The sequence below is a fragment of the Sarcophilus harrisii genome, chromosome 1 (assembly GCF_902635505.1).
Source record: "Sarcophilus harrisii chromosome 1, mSarHar1.11, whole genome shotgun sequence".
NCBI lineage: Eukaryota > Metazoa > Chordata > Mammalia > Dasyuromorphia > Dasyuridae > Sarcophilus > Sarcophilus harrisii.
The window spans coordinates 315,200,395-315,220,712 of NC_045426.1; the positions used below are offsets into that span (position 1 = coordinate 315,200,395).

The 20,318-nt window shown below is 42.9% G+C and overlaps 1 protein-coding gene across 2 annotated transcripts; it reads left to right on the forward strand.

Moving 5' to 3' along the window:
- The first annotated feature begins 21 nt into the window (after positions 1 to 21).
- Positions 22 to 20,318, forward strand: GBA2 (glucosylceramidase beta 2). 2 transcript variants are annotated; one of them, XM_031945352.1, is made up of 17 exons: positions 22 to 847; positions 8,319 to 8,410; positions 8,694 to 8,809; positions 13,489 to 13,707; positions 13,929 to 14,168; positions 14,782 to 14,884; positions 15,210 to 15,363; positions 15,544 to 15,669; positions 16,448 to 16,620; positions 16,711 to 16,893; positions 17,115 to 17,222; positions 18,279 to 18,430; positions 18,605 to 18,711; positions 18,889 to 19,031; positions 19,169 to 19,284; positions 19,400 to 19,591; positions 19,690 to 20,318. In XM_031945352.1, exons 1-17 carry the CDS (start codon positions 462 to 464, stop codon positions 20,020 to 20,022), a joined length of 2,943 nt encoding a protein of 980 aa, XP_031801212.1. In that variant the 5' UTR covers positions 22 to 461; the 3' UTR covers positions 20,023 to 20,318. The 2 variants fall into 2 exon arrangements, with proteins under 2 accessions (XP_031801212.1, XP_003761826.1); XM_003761778.4 differs by having other exon boundaries at positions 16,789 to 16,893.

A 20,318-nucleotide genomic window follows, 5' to 3' on the forward strand; every position in this document is an offset into this window, starting at 1 on the left:
CGGCCCAAAGAGTCGGTGGGAGGGGAGGGTGGGGGGGTAATGGATCCGGGACTGCCAGTCCCCCGGGACCGGAAGGAGGCCGCCTAGGGGCTGGGGCCTAGGGGCTGGGACCTGGCGCCTCTGTCCGGTCCTCCCGCAGGGCGGGGAGGGACCTTAGAGGCCCGATAAAGGGGCTCCCCGCTCCTCGCCTGCCATTGTCCTGTGGATTTCATCCCCGGACCCATGACCTGTAGGCCCAGGTCCGACCGTCCCCACCCAGGATTCAAGGAAGTGACTCTGCCCCTGGCCCCCGGGGCCCCGGCTCAGCCCATCTTCGCCCAGAAGCCCGAGGGAGCCCGAGGGCGGCGCGGCAGGAGACGCGGTCCGGGCCCCCTCTGAGCCCAGCCCCTGGACCGGACGGGGCCCGAGTCAGAACTCGGCTAACGTCGGACTCAGAGCGCGAGCCTTGGGGACCAAAGACCATGGAGGAGGACTTGGGGGCCGGAACCCCCGAGGTCCGAGGGATCAGGGACGCAAAGCGTGACCCGGGGGCCCCTGGGACGGAAAAGTGGGATTCCCCAAACCCGAAGAACCCGAGCTGCGGGAGCACCGGGGACGTGGGCTCTGGCAACAGCGCGGACGGCGAGAGCCCCGAGGACAGCGCCGAAGCGAACCACCCCAACCACGGCGTCCCAGAAGACCCCGGGCAGCTGATGGCGGCCTACGAGGGCACGGCCGTGGGCCACCAGGTGCCTCCGTTCGGCTGGCGCATCTGCTTGGCGCACGAGTTCCCCGAGAAGAGGAAGCCTTTCAACGCCAACAACGTCTCCCTGAGCAACACGCTGAAGCACCTGGGCATGGGCTTCAGGTGAGTGCTCCCTTGGCCTTTAACTCCCGGGAATCTTAGCCAGCGATGGGGCGCCCTCCTGCTCCCGTCATCCGCGCGGGCCCCTGCAGGGCCCAAATTCCCACCTCCTCTGGCCTTTTTCCCGAACCCTGGTGCTTTCACTCTAGGTTACTGTTGTGTTTGCAGAGACGGCTAGTCCCCCAGGGCAAGGGCAGGAAAAATAGGGACCGACTCCCCGACCGTGGCGAGGCAGCCGCCAGATGCCCACCCAATTGTCAACGTCGTGCGTGTTTCCTCCTGTCATCTGAGTCTTCCACAAAGGCTCACCCTGACACCTTCTGGATTTGGGGGGAATAGTCAGCATGGCAGGCAATCTGCATTGAGTGCTCCAAGAATCATTGACTTAAAGCTGGGAGGAAACTTAGAAGTACAAGTCCAGCTGCTTCAGTGGAAAATGTGCGGCATAGTGATTGCTTTTATCAATAATAATAGTTTTGAGACACCCTCAAGAGAAAAAAGACAGATAACACAGATTCCCCAGATACAGAGCTGTAGCTTTCCAAGGTTCATTTCAGGGTCTCTCCTTATGCCTTTCTCCTACCCCCCTCAAGCCCCCATCCCCATATTGAAGGCCAAAAGAAACGCTGTTTTACAGTATAAGGTAAGTAAAGTGAGAGGACATGGACCTTAAAATAAGAAAGTGCATGGGGATGGGCAGAGGAGCATGACCCCGAGTTGCATTAGGAAACACCAAACTGGAGAATGGGGAAAGAAACGCAGAACTGAATATATCTAAGTTTTGTAAAAGAGTGATGTGAAGAAACTGCAAGGAAAGGTTACGACTACCCAGAAGGCCCTGAAATCCACGCAGGGGTTCAGGTCCTCTGCCATTCCCCCCTCAGTTATTGAGTAAGGAATAGTCACATCGCCTTGTATAAGCAGAAAAGATGAGAGTTCCCTTTGGTTAACCGCAGCTGCACGTTAGAGATGGCAGCTCCATACTTTCTGTGGGCACCAGCCTAATCTGGTTTCTCCCCTGAATGGTTTGAGCCTGAGAGTCCGTTTTGGAGGTCTTGGGGAAATGTAGGAGGAATGATAACATGTGCATGACTTAGTCACCCTGAACCTTTGAATTCAGGGGAGCTTGAGCATAGGCTGAGTCATCCTGGATCTAGACCTGGGCCTCAGTTTCCCCATGCCAGGGTGGGGTGCAAGCTGTGACACAGGGAACTGGAATGAGATTAGCAATTGGGGTACCTCAGGAAGAAAAATGTAGGGTGGGGCAAAGAGGGAAGCCCAAAGGATGACACTACCGTGGCATGATTGAAATCACAAAGAAGACCAAACAAGCCAGGGAATGACGAGACGGCTCTTAAAATGAAAGGAGAGAAAAGGACTCAAGAAAGGAAGTTATCAGAGAGGAGGGGGTGTGAGGAAAGAGGAAGAGTATTCTTACTGGCTCACTGTCAGTAAGTCAGTCAACTGTACTAAAGACCAGGGATACAAAGAAAGACAGATAGTCCTTGTTCTCCAGGAGTTTACAATCTGGTGAGGGAGACAACATGCAAAAAAAACCAATGTTCAGACAAGCTATGTGTAGGGATAAATAGGAAATAACAGACGAAAGGCATTAAAATTAAGAGGGATTGGGAAAGGTTTCCAGTAGAATATGGAATTACATCTGAGACTTGAAAGAAACCAGGAGACAGATATGAGAACAAAAGCATTCCAGGCAATGGGGAGAAATGAAAATTCCCAGAAGAAGAGCAAGGAGGCCAAAGTCATACGACCAAAGAATAATTGGAAAAAGAGGAAGTTAAAAGAACACTAACAATGTAGGGAGAGCTAGGTTATGAAAGGCTTTGAATACTAAACAGAGGATTTAATATTTAATCCTTGCAGTGATAGTCACTTGAATGCATTGACGGGGGTGGGGGAATGACATGGTCAAACCTGCACTTTAGGTAACTCATTTTAATGACTGAGCAGACAGTGGAGTCGGAAGACATTTGTGGCAGGGCAACCAATCAGAAGACTATTGTTTTAGTCTATATATGGACATGAGGGCCTGCACCAGAATAGTGAAAATACCAGAGGTGAAGAGAAGACACATTACAGAAATGTTACCAGCATGAAACCTCAGCCACAGGTTGGGTAAAGGAGAACAGACAGGGAGGCATAAGAATTATCTATAGAACATCCAGTTTAAGATGTCTAAAAAGCAGTTGGAGATTTTAGGCTGAAGATGAACAGAGAGGTTAGGGTAGAATGAGTTGATTTGAGAATCATCAGCATAAAGATGATCATTGAATCTACAATGTGAGAACGCCAAATGAAAGTATATAGAGGAAAAAGAAAAGAGCATAGAAAAGAGCCAATGGAAATACTGATGGGGTTGATCATGACCTGGATGAAGAGCCAACAAAGGACACTGAGAAAGAACAGTCAGATACGTAGGAGAAGAAACAAGAAATAATAATGCAATGAAAATAGAGCACAGGGTGATGGACAGTGCCCAATGCTGCATAGAGATCGAGAGGGATGATTGAGAAAAGGCCACCGGATTTGGCAGTTAGGAAATCACTGGTAACTTTGGAGAGGACAGTTTCAGTTGGATGATGAGATCAGGAGCCAGATTAGAGAGTTAAGAAGAGAGAGGGGAAAAGAAGGGGAGGCATTTATTGTAGAAGACCTAACAGAATTGAGCTATAAATGTTAGAAGAAATATAGAATAATAGCAGCAGGGATGAGTGGTTCAAGGAAGAGGTTTTTCACAGTGAGAGGGACATGGACATATTTGTAGGTAGTAGGGAAGCCGTCAGTAGATGAGAGATTGAAGATTAAGTGAGAAAGTGGGAATAAAAGAGGGGCTCTCTGCTGGAGGAGACAGAATGGAATGGGATGAGTTGAGCAGGTAGAGGAGTTTGCCTTTCAAAGGAGAGGGGTCATCTCTTCATGTGAAATAGGTGAAGATAGAGATAGTAGCCAAAGGTACCTAAGATGAGAAGGAGAGAACAGGGAATTTCCAACAAATGAACTTAATTTTTTCCAGTAAAATATGAGACAACCAAGGTTCTCAGCTAAAAAAATGGGGGAATGCTGAGCCATGGGAGATTTGAAGAGGGACGAAAAGGTTTAGAAGTACTACTGTGGAGAGTGGGAGAGTGAATTAAAAATGGAAGTGTAAAAAATTTACTTGGCATCACTGAGGTAGCAGTTGAGATTGTATAATATACATTTGCTATCAGCACTGCCACAACTGGGTTGAAATTTGTTTCTTATCTTACCTTTAAACCATATTCTCCTGCCTCATCTTTCATCACATCTTCTCCCAACTCCTTGCCAAACTCTATACCCAAATTTCTTGTGTCTGTCTTTCTAGTTTAGTTCTATTTTTCTCTTTCTCACCTTTCCTTGGAGTTCCATTTCTTTCACGTCATTTCCCCCAGCATCTCTTCCATTTCTCATGCCATCATTCATTTGTTAATTTTTTCAGCCTATTCTTATTTAGTACTTGTGCCATGCCCTGTGAAAGACCTTTTAAGGAATACCAAAGTAGTCTAAGATTACTTTGTCCTCTAAAGAATTTAATTTTAGTTGGTGTAAGACAATGAAACCTATATCATTATTGTTCATATTGTTTTCGTACAGTAGCAGATTACTAAAATTAATGGTATTAAAAATTTTGATACAGAAATAATGATAGGCTAGATTGGGAAAGACTTAATGAACTAGATGAGATTTGGCTTAATCCTTTAATCACAAATATTGTGTACCTAATACTTGCAAGGTGTTTTTCTTGACTTTGGGGAAATAGAAAGATTTAAAGCATAATTCCTTTCCCAAGCAGCTTACTGTCTTATTTGAAAGACCAGATATCCATTATTCTCTTTCCGTTCACTACTAAACTTACTGGCAAAAGTTGTTTTATATCAAATGCCTCTATTTTTTTTTTCTTTCCCCAGGATTTCTCAGTTCTTTGTAACCAGGTTTCCATCTACTATCACTCTCCTGAAAATTTCTGTCTCAAAGATCATTAAGGATCCCCTAATCACCAAATCCAACCAATTTTTTTGGTCTTCATTTTTCTTGACCTCTCTATAATTTTTGACATTGACCATCTTTTCCTACTAGCTTTTCCTTTATCCTCCAACTTTGAAGAGACTACACTCTCTTGGTTCTCTTATCCACTAATTCCCAATCTTTTGATGCTTCCCAAGAAATTTGACCTTGATTCCCTTTCACTCGGTGAGTATTTTTTAAACCTACCATGTGCCAGGCACACTGTGTTAAATGGCTAAGTACTGGGGATGTGAAGGCTAGAAAGCAGTCTCAAGGAGCTCCCAGCCTAATTCTATACTTCCACCTTGGCAATTCCCTTCCTTGCCAGAGCTTCACTCATTGCCTTTATGCAGATGACTCCCACATCGATACCTCCCTTCTTGACCTTCCTTTTGAACTCCAAACCTGCATCTCCATCTCTCCACAAGACATCTTCCCCTGGATGTCTCAGGAACCTCCCAAGAGTCAGTTCGCATATTGAAAAGAATCTTGGATTTGGAGTCAGAAGCCTTCTCAAACCCTAATACTGCCACTGGCTCACTATGTTATTCTGAACATGCCACTTTACCCACCAACGCCTCATTTTCTTTACTTGTGCAACAAGGAAGTTGTGTTAGATATCCTTTAGGGCCTTTACTAACTCTTACAAAACCTACATTCAGAAATCAAATTCATTATCTTCTTTAAAGCTATTCTTCCTTCTTCACTAGTTCAATTTATGGTATCTCCATTCATCTATGATATTCCCTATTCATAACCTTGAGGTTATCTTTGACTCTTCTTTGCCCTCAGCCCTCATGTCCTATCAGTCCTCATGATATGACTTCCTCAGCATCTCTTACATTTGCCTTATCTTTGTCTTTATAGCTACCACCCTAGTACAGATCCTCATAAGAGCCTGGATTATTGAAGTAACCTCCTAATAGGTTTACTCCCCTACATTTCCTGCTCTCTCCAATATATTCTTCATAGCATTGTCATAATAACCTTTCATATGTATAGATTTTGTCATGTCATTCCTACTTATCCTTTAAAGATCAGCTCAGATCCTAGTCTTTCAAGAAACCTTTTCTGATCTAAAAGATGATGATTTTTCCCTTAGACTTCACAGAAACATTTCATTTTGTAATTCCTTTCTTTGGGAGAAAAGAGTCTATATACATCAGATATAGATTCAGATATATGCATATCTGTATCTCAGTATTAGACTTTATTTTATTACTTGGAGAAACTATATAATCCAAAGTTCTCCTAGCATCTTCTCTATACAGTATACATTTACTCAATATTTGTTTCTATTGGCTGCCCACATGATAAAAAGTAAACTTAATTTGTCAGCTTTGAAATACAGAATTTGAATTAAGTGGAGAAGAGTGATAAACCATTTCAGAAAGAGCATCATAAGAGAAAATATGGATGTGGATATAAGCATTATGTATAAGCAATGAAAACCCCAGACTGATTGGAGTGAAGTGTTTGTATAACACTAATTACTTTATAGTGTAGCTATCATTACTACATTTTACAGATGAGGAAACTGAAACTCAGTATATTTACTCACAGTTCCACAGATGAAAAGTTCCATAGTCAAGACTGTAACCTAGGGCTTTTGAATCCAAAAGCAACTTTGTTGTTGAATTTGAGGTGTGAGTCACACAGTCATTATTTCCCTAATTATCTTGCCTGATAAACCAGGTTTTCTCTTGACTTCCTTATTTCTATAAATGCCATCTTCATATAGCCTCTCAGTTCCTCAGCTGTCTCAAATAACTTAAGACACAAGAGAGAACCCTAGAAAGATAGAAAGGGAGGGACCAGGTTGTAGAAAACCTTGAGTATCAAGCTAAAGAGTTTATATTTTGGCCTGGTATAAGTGCTGGGTAGCCATTGAAGGTGTTTTTGTTCAAGAAGTGAGATGAAAAAACTGATGTGTTGAGATTAATCCTGAAGCAGTATATAGGTTGTCATAAAAGAGACAAATTTGCTGTAGTGTAGTGATATGGAAAGAATATTGGATTTGGAATAAGAGAATCTGAATTCAGATTTTGGTTTTGCACTTATTGTGTGATTTTTGGCAAAGCACTTACTCTATTTGGGCCTCATTTTCTTCATTTATAAAATGAGAAGATTATACTGGAATAACTTCTGAGGTCTTTGTGAGCTCTAAATTTATAAATGATGAAAAACTGGATTGAATTGGTGGCATTGCAAAGAAAGGGATGTTAAAATAACTCTTAAGACACCAGCTCACATCTATCAGATTAGCCTATGACAAAAAAGAAAAGTGATAAATGTTGGGGAGGTTGTAGGAAAATTGAGACACTGATGCACTGTTGGTATAGTTGTGAACTGATTCTGCCATTCTGGAGAGCAGTGGGGAACTATCCCCAAAGGACAACCAAACCATGCATGATCTTTGACCCAACAATACCTCTAGTAGGTTTGTATCCCAAAAATATCTTTAAAAAGGGAAAAGGTTCTTCATGTGCAAAACCACTTCTAGCAGACCTTTCATGATGACAAAATACTGGAAATTGAAGGAATACCCATCAGTTGGGGAATGACTGAGTAAGCTATGATATATGAATGTAAGGGAATACTGTTGTTCAATAAGAAATGATGAACGGCCAGATTCACAAAAACCTGGAAAGACAAACCAATGCAAAGTAATATGAGCAGAATCAGGAAAACTTTGTACAAAATATCAGCAGCATTGTGTAATGATGAACTGATTGACTCAGCTTTTCTCAGCAATACAGTGATCCAAGATAAGTACAAAAGACTTATAAAGTAAAATGCTATCCATAACCAGATAAAGAACTGATGGATTCTGTATGCAGATTGAAACAGATTTTTCCCCCTTATTCTTTCTCATGGTTTTTTCTCCCTTGTGATACATTTCTTCTTTCACAACTATAACTAATATGGAAATATGTTTTACATGATAGAACATGTATAAAATAGATCAAACTGCTTTTCTTCTTTGAAAGAGGAGAGGGGGCATAAAATCTTATAAAAACCCTCAAATTTTTCTTGTCATGTATCTGGGGGAAAAATAAAATACAGTGATAAAAAGAAAAGAAAAGGGATGACATGAAGGACATGTCATGGGGAAAATGTGACAAGATCACTTACAGAATAAATCTTTTAAAGAGTAGAGAAGAGGTTCCCCTCTTCAAATCTCTTTGATCAAAGATGTCCCTAGAGTTAATTTGGTTGACTGAAAGAATCCATTTGTTGTTAAATAGAAATTTAAAAAAAAAAAAAAAAAAGGTTGGGAAATTGACTTAGAAGGGAAGGGGATGAGTTTGGTTTGGACCTTGTTAAGTTTGAGGTGCTACTGGGACATATAAAAGACATTTGGAGATAAGGAACTTGAACTGGAGCTTCTTCTACCTCTCTTACCTATCAGTGTCATTTCTGCCCTTAGGTATCTTAAATGGTGGTACCAGAAGACACAGGTGGAGAAGAAGACTCCATTCATAGACATGTTAAACTGCCTTCCCCTGAGACAAATCTATGGTGAGCACTTCTCAAGGGAGAAAAGGCAAAGACCTCATACATTTTACTTTCAAAGAAAAAGTCCCAATCTCCTCAAGAAGGAAATTGGAAAGAAGAAAAGAGGTCACTTCCTCGTCTTCTAAAAAGCAAACCAAAAAACGCCTTCCCTATAGTCCAATAAACAAGATGTGACTATATTCTCTCATCTATAGCTTGTCACCTTACTATCATTATTTTTCCTGCCCCCTCTCCACCCCCTTCTGCCTTTCTAGCATTGGTCTCTGACCCCTTGCTCTGTCTCTAGGTTGTCCACTGGGTGGTATTGGAGGTGGTACCATCACTCGTGGCTGGAGGGGCCAGTTCTGTCGCTGGCAGCTCAACCCTGGGATATACCAGCACCGAACAGTAATGGCTGACCAGGTAAGGAAAGTGGGGAGGATAAAGGATGAGAAAGAAAATAATTTAATTCATCAAGTGCCTACCCGTGACTCCTTGTGAACCCCAGACTAGAAAGAGGCAAACAAGGACTTAGTCCCTGAGGAGAAACAGCCCAAATAGGAAAAGATCAGCATTCTCATCTGTCCTTATTTTTACCCTTGTGTTTTGGTTGTGATCCTTGTTAACAGAAGGAGTTTGAAATGAGAAATCTTTGAAGTTTTGATTAAAGTATATTTGGAAGCTTAGAAAAGGGGCCTCTAGGGTTTAGACAATAAGAACCTACTTGAACTCTAAAAAAGACCTTTCTCAAGGTCTGTCAAACTATCGTTCTGAAATTTTGGCCACCTTCCTTCTGGAACCATTACAACAATAACAACATCTTCCTAACCTGAACAAATCTTTTTTTCTTTGGTGCTGTACAAAAATCCCAATTCTTTGGGATTTTTAAGAACTATAACTAGGAAACTCAAGGAAGATAAAAAATACAAGATGAAAGCAAAGAAGCTCATAGAGTTCAGAATTCTGCTTCTACATTTAATGTCTAGCTCAAGATTGGCTTGAATGGCACAGATTTTACAGGATAAACTCTGCCCCTTTTTCTTACATCAGCTCTTTGGAGTAGATGTCAGAGAATGGATGCTAGACAGAGATACTCGAGCTTTTAGCCTGAGCTAGATTCAATTACCACTGTCGAGTCTTGGGATTTCAGTTCTTCCTAGAACCTGCTTTCAGTATTATTTTCATGTATGAATCCCTTCCTTATTTCGTTTGTCCTGGAATTGGCTTGCTGTCCTGGCTCTTAGATAACCAAAGTACTTCTTTATTTAGCCCCCAAAGTTTCCCCTTTGAATTTCAGGCCATTCCCCACTAATCTTGCCTCTTTTGTCCTTTTTGCTAGTCACCAATTTCTAGTCCTCATAAAAAATGGACTGAATGATCTTTGGCTCTAAACCTTTATCCCTAACCTGTTTTTCTCTGTCCTGAAGCATATTTAACCAGTTCTGTAGGTTGATTCTACCCTGTAGTTAAGCTCAAGTTCTTAATCTATTGTTCTAAGTTTTATTCCTTCTAATACTATATCAGTTGAATAACAAGGACCATCTTGCTTTGGAACCTCTGTACATCACATGAAACTCCCTATCTTTATCCTTTTCAGTATTTAACTTCCCTATTGACTTTTTCATGTTTCTGGTCTGAGGGATATGTTAATTTCCCAGCTCATTTGAAGAGTAAAGAAGACTATTTACTGTCAGGTTTTCATCTCTATCTTCCACAGGTTCTCTTTAATGACATTACTCAGGTTCCCTCAGGGTGGTGACTTTGCAGATTCCTATCACAATAGTTTTACAACATTAAAATTGCTTAACACATATAATAATAAGAGAAGTAACTTACACCAAAGAAGGTTAATTTCTTTGTAACCTTTGCCATCAAAGAGCTTATGGTCTTTTGGGATAGACAGAACTTAAATAGAGATGGAAAACAGTTTTTGAGGTAGCCAGATAGCATAGCAGTGGGCTTGACATCAAGAAATCTAAGTTCAAATCTTAACATCAGATACAAATGCTTCATAACTCTGGGCAGGTCACTTAATCTTTGTCCATCTCAGTTTCTTCAATTGTAAAAATGAAGATAGCAATAGCATCTGCTTCTCAGATTGATTGTGACAATCAAATGAGATTGTATCTTTAAAGTGTTTAACACACTGCATGGCACTTAGAAGGTACTTAATAAATGTTAATTCCCTTCCCTTTCTTCATTTTGAGACTATAACTTAAAACTGCCAGAAATAAGTGGTAGAGAATAGCATGCCTTATGAAACAGAAAAACCAACATGAGCTTAAAGAACAACAGGAAGACCTTGTGGAGAGCAAGAGAATAAAAAGTAATTTTTCCAGGTGTACAATGTTCTTTGTGTAAATTATCTCACTTGATCCTTACAATAACTTTGAGAGGTAAGTAATGTAGTCGTAGGTTCCCTGTTTTACAGATTGGAAGCAGGGGTTCCTGTTGAGTAACTGGGTCACAGAAACCCAACTGGTAAATGGCAGAGCCCAAACTCAAACCCAGGTTCTCTGAATTGAAATCCTATGTTCTTCCTCCTGCACTACACTTTCTCCCTGGGAATCACTGGTTAAATAACATTTCAGCAGAGGAATAGAGGAAGAAGAGTGAAAATAAAGTCAATAGACTATCTGAAGCTAAATGAAAGTTGCAGGGGACCTTTGAAGCAAAAGATCTCTTTCCTGCTCTGGAAAGTATACACCCCACCACTGAGAAAACGGGCAAGCCTATAAGAATTTGAAGGAGGTGGTAAGGGAAAAGAAAAGCATTTCCTCATCCCAGGTTTTCCACCTAGTTTCCAACAACCCTGCAGAAAAGGAGATAATATTCCATGAAGTCAGGTCTCCTGCCTCCTGAAAGTAGAGAAACATCATTTCATTGAGTACCAAGCTCCTCTCTTCCAGGAAAGAGGAAAAGGGTAATTCTATCCATTTTCCAGCTGGATCTCCTAATTTGGGAGGAGGGGAATAACAACCTTCTTCTAGCTCCAGTACTTGTCCCCCTTCCCTGAAATGCCTAAAATCCTATGAACAATGAAAATGTATCTAAGCTTTTTCAATGATTAATATTCTTTCCTAGTGATTCTGCCTTTCAAACTATCATCATTCAGATTTCTTCCCTGGTCATCCACTGCCAATCCCTATATTCCCATTTTTTCCTCTCAAATCCCTCCCCTCCATATACCATTCAAAGCTACCCACCTCTTTCACTGTGTCTTCTGGAATGCCTGCTCCGTAGGCAACAAACTTGATTTCATCTTAGATCTTTTCCTATTCCTTCCATCTTCTGGTTGAGTCTCACTGAAACCTGCTTTCCTCCTGATGACACAGCCTCCCTGGCCTCCCTTTATAGCACTGGCTGTACTTTCATTCATTACCCCAATTCACTGGTCAAGATGGAAGCACTGAAATACTCCTGGCTCCCCAGTGCCACTTCCAGGTTCTCTCTCTCCACTGTTACTTGTAATTTCTCTTTCTTTAAGGTTTACTTAGTCTATATCTGCCACCCACTCAAAATTCTAGAAGCTGTTGCTACTGATACAGGACACCCTCCTCTCCTTTATTCTTCAGTGGCTGTTTTTATCTCTCCCTCAACTCCTATCTCTGTACTAGGGAACCTCAACATACATATTGATACTTCTTCTCATATGCTATCTTCACAATTCCTCAGTTTGCTTATTTTACATTACCTGCTCCTCCCTCCCACTTCAGTTCAGCCACACACAAAAATTATCATGCCCTTGATTTTTCCTTCAGCTACAAATGCACCCTTGCCATATTCATGCACAATGAAATGTCCTCATCTGATCCCAGTCTATTTTGTCACTCCACTTCTCCCTCTGCCTTTCACCTCGAAATCCTTCATCTTCCTTATGACTTCTAATCCCTTGACTCCCTCATTTCTTTCCCAGGCCATCTCCACTGTACCAGGCTGCATATCCCTCTCTTCCCTGTCTTAATGAACCAGTTCAACTTTACCGTTTTCTCTCTTCTTGAGTTCCTTGCCCCTTTATATGACCAGTAAGTAGTGCCCTGCTAAGGCTCAGTCTCTTTGATCACTTGCATCATCTACTATTTTCCTTCTTATGTACATTCAGGTCAACAAAACTGAGAAAATCATGAAGCCATGCAGTAGGGTCCACTCTAAATTTTTATTGTATAATCACAATTGGGTCCTTACTGCTGTAAGGCATTCATTTTATACCTCCCTCAATAACTCACTGTCCCATCACCACAGCACATTTCCATATTTTTCATCCTTCTTCAAGCCTCCTTTGGCTCCCTCTCCTCAACCCTCTCACGTTTTGTCTCATTTTAGTGAAAAAATTAAGACCATTTGCCAAAAACTCCCTCTTTTCCCCTTCTCATCTCATATCACTCTCATGCCTTTTATTACTCTGTCTTCTTTTGCCCATCTCACATTAAAAGGTGGCCCTTCTCCTTCCCAAAGCAAACCCCTCTATTTGCACATGGATGATCCCATTTCATCCTGTATCCTCCCCCAGTGTGTCCCTTCTGTCATCCTCCCTCTCTCATTCATCTTCAATCTGTCCCTATCTATTGACTGTTCCCTGCACCATGTCCTTCTCTTCATCACCAAAAAACTCTTACTTCAATCATTCATCCCTATTGCTAGCATTCTAGCAACTTTGTGGCTCAACTCCTTGAAAAGATCATCTACAATAGTTCCCTCTGTTTCTTTACCTCTCTGAAGTGTACTTTCTGAGACTTAATTCAACTGATACTGTTTTCTCCAAAGGTATGAACAGTCTTTTAATTGCCAAAGTCTAATGGCTTTTTTTTTTTAATCTTGTCCTTCTTGATCCCTATATCCTTTGACACTGTCAATCACACTCTTTTAGCCAGGGTTTTAGAACATGATTCTCATACTACCTATCAGATTGCTCTTCCTCATTCTCCTTTGTTGGGTCTTCATTCAGATCATCCCCAGCAATTGTGGTTGTCCCCCAAGCCTCTGTCCTTTTCTCTTTCTATATTATTTCACTTGGTTCTATTTCCTTATTATTAAAGTAAGTTAGATTTAAGCGATTTGAGGTATTGAAGGGCTAACTAAACTCCCATCTTCCTTTTATTTAGTTCACTGTATGCCTGCGGCGGGAAGGACAGACTGTGTACCAGCAAGTACTGTCCCTAGAGCGTCCCAATGTCCTGCGGAGTTGGAACTGGGGCCTATGTGGATTCTTTGCATTTTATCATGCTCTCTACCCCAGAGCTTGGACTGTCTACCAACTACCTGGGCAGCAAGTCACACTGACCTGTCTCCAGATCACTCCCATCCTCCCTCATGACTATCAGGTAAGACTTCTCCCTGACCCTGGACCAGTGATAAACACCCACTTCCACAAATGTTCCCTTTTCCTGTCAGTGTAGCTCTAGGCATGAATCATTCCTCTAAGATAAGAGGACTCAAAGTCATTCCTTTGATGAAAGAAAAAGATTTAGAAGATGGAAGAATAGATGTTGGAATGAACTGCCCTAGTCTACTTTCTCATTATCTTCTCTATTCTCCCACCCAGGACAGCAGCCTACCTGTGGGGGTATTTGTGTGGAATGTGGAGAACACTGGTGATGAAGATTTGGAAGTATCTATCATGTTCTCCATGAGGAATGGCCTAGGAGGTGGACATGATAATTTAGGAGGGCTATGGAATGAACCCTTTTGCTTAGAGCGTGATGGGGAAACTGTTCAGGGAGTGTTGTTACATCATCCAAACCCTCCAAACCCATACACCATGGCCTTGGCTGCCCGACGCACGGTGAGTATCAAGTAGATGAGATGCAGATTTAGAAGGAATGGATAAGTGACAAGTATTTATTAAGCACTTTTTATATATGTGCCAAGCACTGTGCTAAATATTAGAGCTAAAAAATAAAACATGACAGTCGTTGCTTTCAAGGGATTTGCCTTCTAGTAGGGATAGTTAGTACATAGAAGGGAGTGGTGGCCAGAGAAATTACAGAGATGGCAAGTAGAACCACAGAGGAATCTTATTTGATATGATCCTTCCAGAAGCAATGGTTAATATTAATTTGATTCCTCTTCCCAAAGCAAGAGATAGAAAATTGTCAAGGAGATGACTAAGGATGGTTGGATGGAATGTAAAACATCTTCCAAGAATTGGGCCTAGCCAGATGGAGGGGGGCTATGTGTATTTGTGCTGGCTAACCCACCAGCTGCATTAGCACAGCCTTGGGACACTATCCTCATCATGGTCCCACAGATCTTCACTATAACCCCTAAATTCTCACTCTTCCAACTTACAAGACTCAGAGTTGGGAGTGGGTAGCAGGAAGCTGTAGTCTGATCTGCAAGGGGGGCAGTTAAACTTGGTATTAGCCACCTTTATACTAAGAGCACCATCCTGATAGGCAAATACCACAGTGACTCATATCACAGCCTTTGACCCTGATGGCACTGGACAGAAGGTGTGGCAGGACTTGCTCCTGGATGGACAATTGGACTCCCCACTTGGTGAGTTGGAGGAAATGGGGAGTGAGAGGGATGAGGAGTTCTAACTGGATTAGAAAATGGTTAAACTTGTCCCCAGCTTTGATAGTCTGATTGGTAAAGATTTTAATAATCATTGCTTCCCATCCTGATGAGAGGGGTACGGTTTAGGGTAGCAAAGTATATTAATGGGGACTGCGAGGGTCTAGTGGGAGAGGGCCCAAGAACCTACTTTATTTCCATGTCCTCCTACAATGCCCTCAGTTTCTCCACTAAAAGTTTCCTTTAGATAGAACAGTTCCCTGAGGCTAGAGTTTTCCTATGCTGATCACTCTTATGTCATCCTTAGGCCCCAGCCCCCCAACCCAAAAGAGACAGGGCATAGGCGGAGCTGTATGTGCAGGGGCCCATTTGCCTCGAAGAGGCAGATGCCAGCTGGAATTTGCATTGTCCTGGGACATGCCTAAAGTTCTTTTTGGAGCTAAGGGCCAAGCCCACTACAGGTAAAGGAAGGAAATGGGTGGGTAGGTGGGTGGGTGGATGCAGGAAGTGGAGGAGGGGAGGGCAGTGTGTCAGACTGTGGTGATGGGACTGGGAGCTTTGCACAAAATGCAAGGAGACTGGACCAAGTTGCTCCATGTGGCTGAAAAATCTTTATCATCAATTTTTGTTGCTTTTTTCAGGAGATACACTCGGTTCTTTGGCCAAGAAGGAAATGCAGCTCCAGCCCTCTGTCATTATGCACTCACCCAGTACAGATCCTGGGAGGAGAAAATTATAGCATGGCAGAGCCCTGTGCTGGAGGACAGGTAGGGGAGATGACCTGTCTTTCTAGCCCTACATCTATTCCCCACTTAAGTAGACTCAGCCCTGCACTTTCCTCTGGATGGTTTGGTTCTGCTCACAGACCAAACAGCTTTTGGTTTTCTTGAAGCTCAGCCTGGGATCCCTCAAATCAACCATTTTCCAGGATATTCATTCCATTGCATAGACAGTTGCCAAAAATACTGAAAAGGTTAAGAAGCTCCATCCTGGGTCTTAGCTGCCTATTGTCCTGTCCTGAGCCCTTTGGTTTCTTCTCTTCCAGTTCCAAGGCTATGTTGCTGTAGAGTTACATCTCACAGCAAGTAGGAGGTGGGGAGGAGCACAAGCTCTCCCTGAATCCCTAGCTTCTAGAGAATGAAGATACTTCTAAAATCTGAGATGCAAAGATCTGAACATCAAGAAATCTCTCCTTTCTATTATCTGGGCTACCAATTAACTATGTTAACTATATATCTTGTCTTGATGCTCATATAGTCTTCTGTCTTCATTGGTCAGCTGTAGCATGTTATTTAGCTAATTATTAAGTCTAGTCTCCTTTGAAACTTGGCTACCAAGATGTTTGTTCTGTGCTAATCTTTAGGATTCTATCTCTTTATTCAGACAACTCTATCCATTTCCCATAGGTATGACTAAAATACCCATTTCTCTAGCCTTTAAGGGTAAACTTTTCACTATTCTAAACACATATAATCTTTTAGAAAAAAATTTTGATATATTCAGTGGAAATTAGATAAATAATTGTCCCATACCTCTGCCCCCTAGGACCCTTCCTGCCTGGTATAAGTCTGCACTTTTCAACGAATTATACTTCCTGGCTGATGGAGGTACTGTGTGGCTGGAGGTTACAGAAGAAACAATCACAGAGGAGTTCAGTGGAATGCTAAACCAGCTTCGACCTACCCTCCAGGAATATGGACGCTTCGCCTACCTTGAGGGTATGGGAGAATACATAAGGTGGGGAAGGGGAGGGGGGGGAACAGAGCTGGGGAGGGAGATAAATAGAATAAAGGAGCAGTGTTTGGTAGGAGCTAAAGGTTCAGAGCACTACTGGGAGGATTTGGAAGTATGCTCACCCAGGGACATTCAGAGACTCTTCCTCCCAGGACAGGAGTACCACATGTACAACACATATGATGTCCACTTCTATGCCTCCTTTGCCCTCATCATGTTGTGGCCCAAACTCGAGCTCAGCCTCCAGTATGACATGGGTAAGAGTTCCCCTTTAAACAAGAGGGATTCCATTTTTGACTCACCCTTAAAAAAAATGACACACACCCCCCCATAAAACTATTGTTTGATAAACTCCCCCCCCCCCCCCATTCCCTTCTACCCCATCTTAGGGTCTGGTCCCACACCTTAGATGTCCATAATGTCCCTTCACATATCTCTTTAAGATTTTTCACTATCATTGAAGTCAGTTTCCCCTTAGCTGTAGCAACTCTGAGTGAAGACCTAACACGAAGAAAATATCTGATGAGTGGTGTGATAGCTCCTGTGAAGAAGAAGAACGTGATTCCCCATGATGTGGGGGACCCAGGTATTTGGATCCCCAGCCCTAATATGAAAATCCTGTGGCAACCCTTCCCCACCTCCCAATTCCTTTTTACTTTTACTTCTTAGCAGCTCCTTATAAATTCCATAGGTTTGATTATTATCCCCATGCAAAAGAATCCCACATCTATTCGTCTAGCCTTCATCTATCTCCTGAGCTCCAATCCTACATCATCAATTACCTGTTAGGCACAACAAACTGATTTTCCCATAGACAGAATTTAGCATCTTTTAATTAAAATCCATCCTCATTTCCAAATTTCCTGATTTCTATCCAGGAAATTACTATTCATTACTCTCCCTCACCCCAACTTTTGCCAGTGCTACCTCCACATCGCTCTTATTCATCCACTTCTTAAAATTTACACAGCTACCATCTTATTTTTCAGGCCCTTAGTACTTTTCACCTGGACTATTGCAATCATCTTCAGGTAGATCTCCCTGCCTCAAGTCTTTCCCCACTTTGGTCCATTCTCTTTTCAGCTGCCATAGTGATTTTTCCTCAAACACAGGTCTGACCTCATTATTCCCCTCTTCAGCAAACTTCATTGACTCCCTATTAACTTCAAGATCAAATACAAACTCCTGTTTGATTTTTAAAGCCTTCATCACCTGGCCCAAACCTATCTTCCTCATTATGTCACCATCTATCTTCTAGCCAAACTAAGCTTGTTATGGTTTCTCCTACACAAGGTTCTCTCTCCCATCTCTAAGCACTTATCATCTCCCTGTCAGGAGTAAAAATGCATTCCTCACTCCTCATTCTTACTCCAAGATTCAGCTCAAGTACCACCTTCTGTTGAAGTCTTTTTGGATTCCACCTTCCCCCCTACCCCCAAAGTGCTCATGTTCCCCTTCCCTAAATAACTTTACATTTCTCTAATTTTTTATATATGCACCTCTCTCTTAAAGTAGAATAAAAGCCCTATAAGAGCATTCTCTTACATTTTTGTCTTTGAATCTCCAGTGCCCTGTACATACCAGACATTTCGTAAATGCTGTTTGCTTGATTAATTGCCTGTATCTCAATTCCTAACACCAGATGATGAGCCATGGCTTCGTATCAATGCTTACCTAATTCATGACACAGCTGATTGGAAGGACCTGAACCTGAAGTTTGTGCTACAGATTTATCGGGACTTTTACCTGACAGGCAATGAGAGCTTCTTGAGGGACATGTGGCCTGTGTGCCAGGTAAGGTCCCATGTGCCATATATTATAGGGTTGAGCATAGCTCATGCACTAGAAGAAGTGCAGACACATAATGCAGATCTATGGATCTTATCATTGAGGGTTGGAGGAGAAAATGTGGGGCCTTTTGTGAACCCAGATCTTTATATGTTGATGCCCTGGAGTACTGCACTATAGGCTGTAATGGAATCTGAGATGAAGTTTGACAAGGACCAAGATGGCTTAATTGAGAATGGAGGTTATGCAGATCAGACATACGATGGATGGATCACCACAGGACCCAGGTACACCTAGAAATGCAGATTTGCCCTAATATGGGTGGGATATCAGTCTGGCCTCCAGCCCTACATTCCCAGTCAGAAGTATTAGAGAGGGGTGTCATTCTGATACTTGACCCTATATCCCGAGTACATGATGATGGGGTAGAGATGATATCACTCTGACCCCGTATTCCTGGCCAGTGCCTACTGTGGTGGTCTGTGGCTGGCAGCCGTGGCTGTGATGGTCCAAATGGCTGCTGTGTGTGGAGCTCAAGATGTCCAGGAGAAGTTCTTATCCATCCTGAGCCGAGGTCGGGAGGCTTACGAGAGGCTTCTCTGGAATGGTGAGGAAGGCTTCAGGGGAGGAGGTAGCATGTACTGGTGGAGATTGATTCTGAAATGAATGTGGGTATATTAGGGTAAGGGCTTAGGAAACAGTCAATCACAAACCTAACCATGCCTTCCTTTCCTAATCAAATAGGCCGTTACTATAACTACGACAGCAGCTCCCAGCCACAATCCCGCATTATCATGTCAGATCAATGTGCTGGTCAGTGGTTCCTGAGAGCATGTGGACTAGGAAAGGGGGATACAGAGGTAAGAGGAAGATATGAAGTGATCTGAGATATGGGGCAGAGTGCTGGGAGAAAGAAGGAATTCATATGTCTTTCTTTGCTGGTTGGAGAAAGTAACCCCATCTTTTTCTGGGCAGGTATTCCCTTCCGCCCATGTAATTCGAGCTCTCCAAACAATCTTTGAACTGAATGTCCAGGGCTTTGCAGGCGGAGCCATGGGAGCTGTGAATGGCATGCATCCAGATGGTGTCCCTGACACATCCAGTGTCCAGTCTGATGAGGTCTGGGTAGGTGTGGTCTACGGGCTGGCTGCTACCATGATCCAAGAGGTAATCAATTTCCTTCTTTTCTTCTATCCCAGGTTATCTTCAGGAAAGCAAGGGCTTCATTCCTTTTCTTAATTCTTATACTTTATTTCCCCCAATAGGGCCTGGTTCAAGAGGGTTTCCTTACAGCTGAGGGCTGCTACCGCACTGTGTGGGAACGGCTGGGTATGGCATTCCAGACACCTGAGGCATATTGCCAGCGCCGAGTGTTCCGTTCCCTTGCATACATGCGACCACTCAGCATCTGGGCAATGCAGCTGGCATTGCAGCAACATGGCAGAGCCCCTGGGCAAGGCATGGGACTGACTGGACACACAAGCAGAGAGAGCATGAGAGTGACAACTGGACAGAACTCTGTACCAGCTGATGGACTTGATACCAAGTCGAAAGCCAGAGCAGACCTGGGACAGAAGGGACTCCTGGATACAGTTTAGTGAAGGAAGCTGGAGACATTGATGTGCATCTTCCCCCTCCCCATCTGCAACCCTGAGCCATCAGGACAATCACTTACCACCCACTTCCCCTAGCAGAGCCTTGGGGGTGGGAAAGACAAGCACCACAATCACTTATTTATTTCCCCTTCCTCCACTCCCCAATTCTTTGCTGCATGGAATGCTAACAAAGGTTCAGCTACTCCCCTCCCTACCCCTATGCCCTGAGCCAGACCCCTCACCCAAAAGTGGGTGGGGAAGTGGGCATAGCTATACAAATAAAAGACCCAAAAAACCCA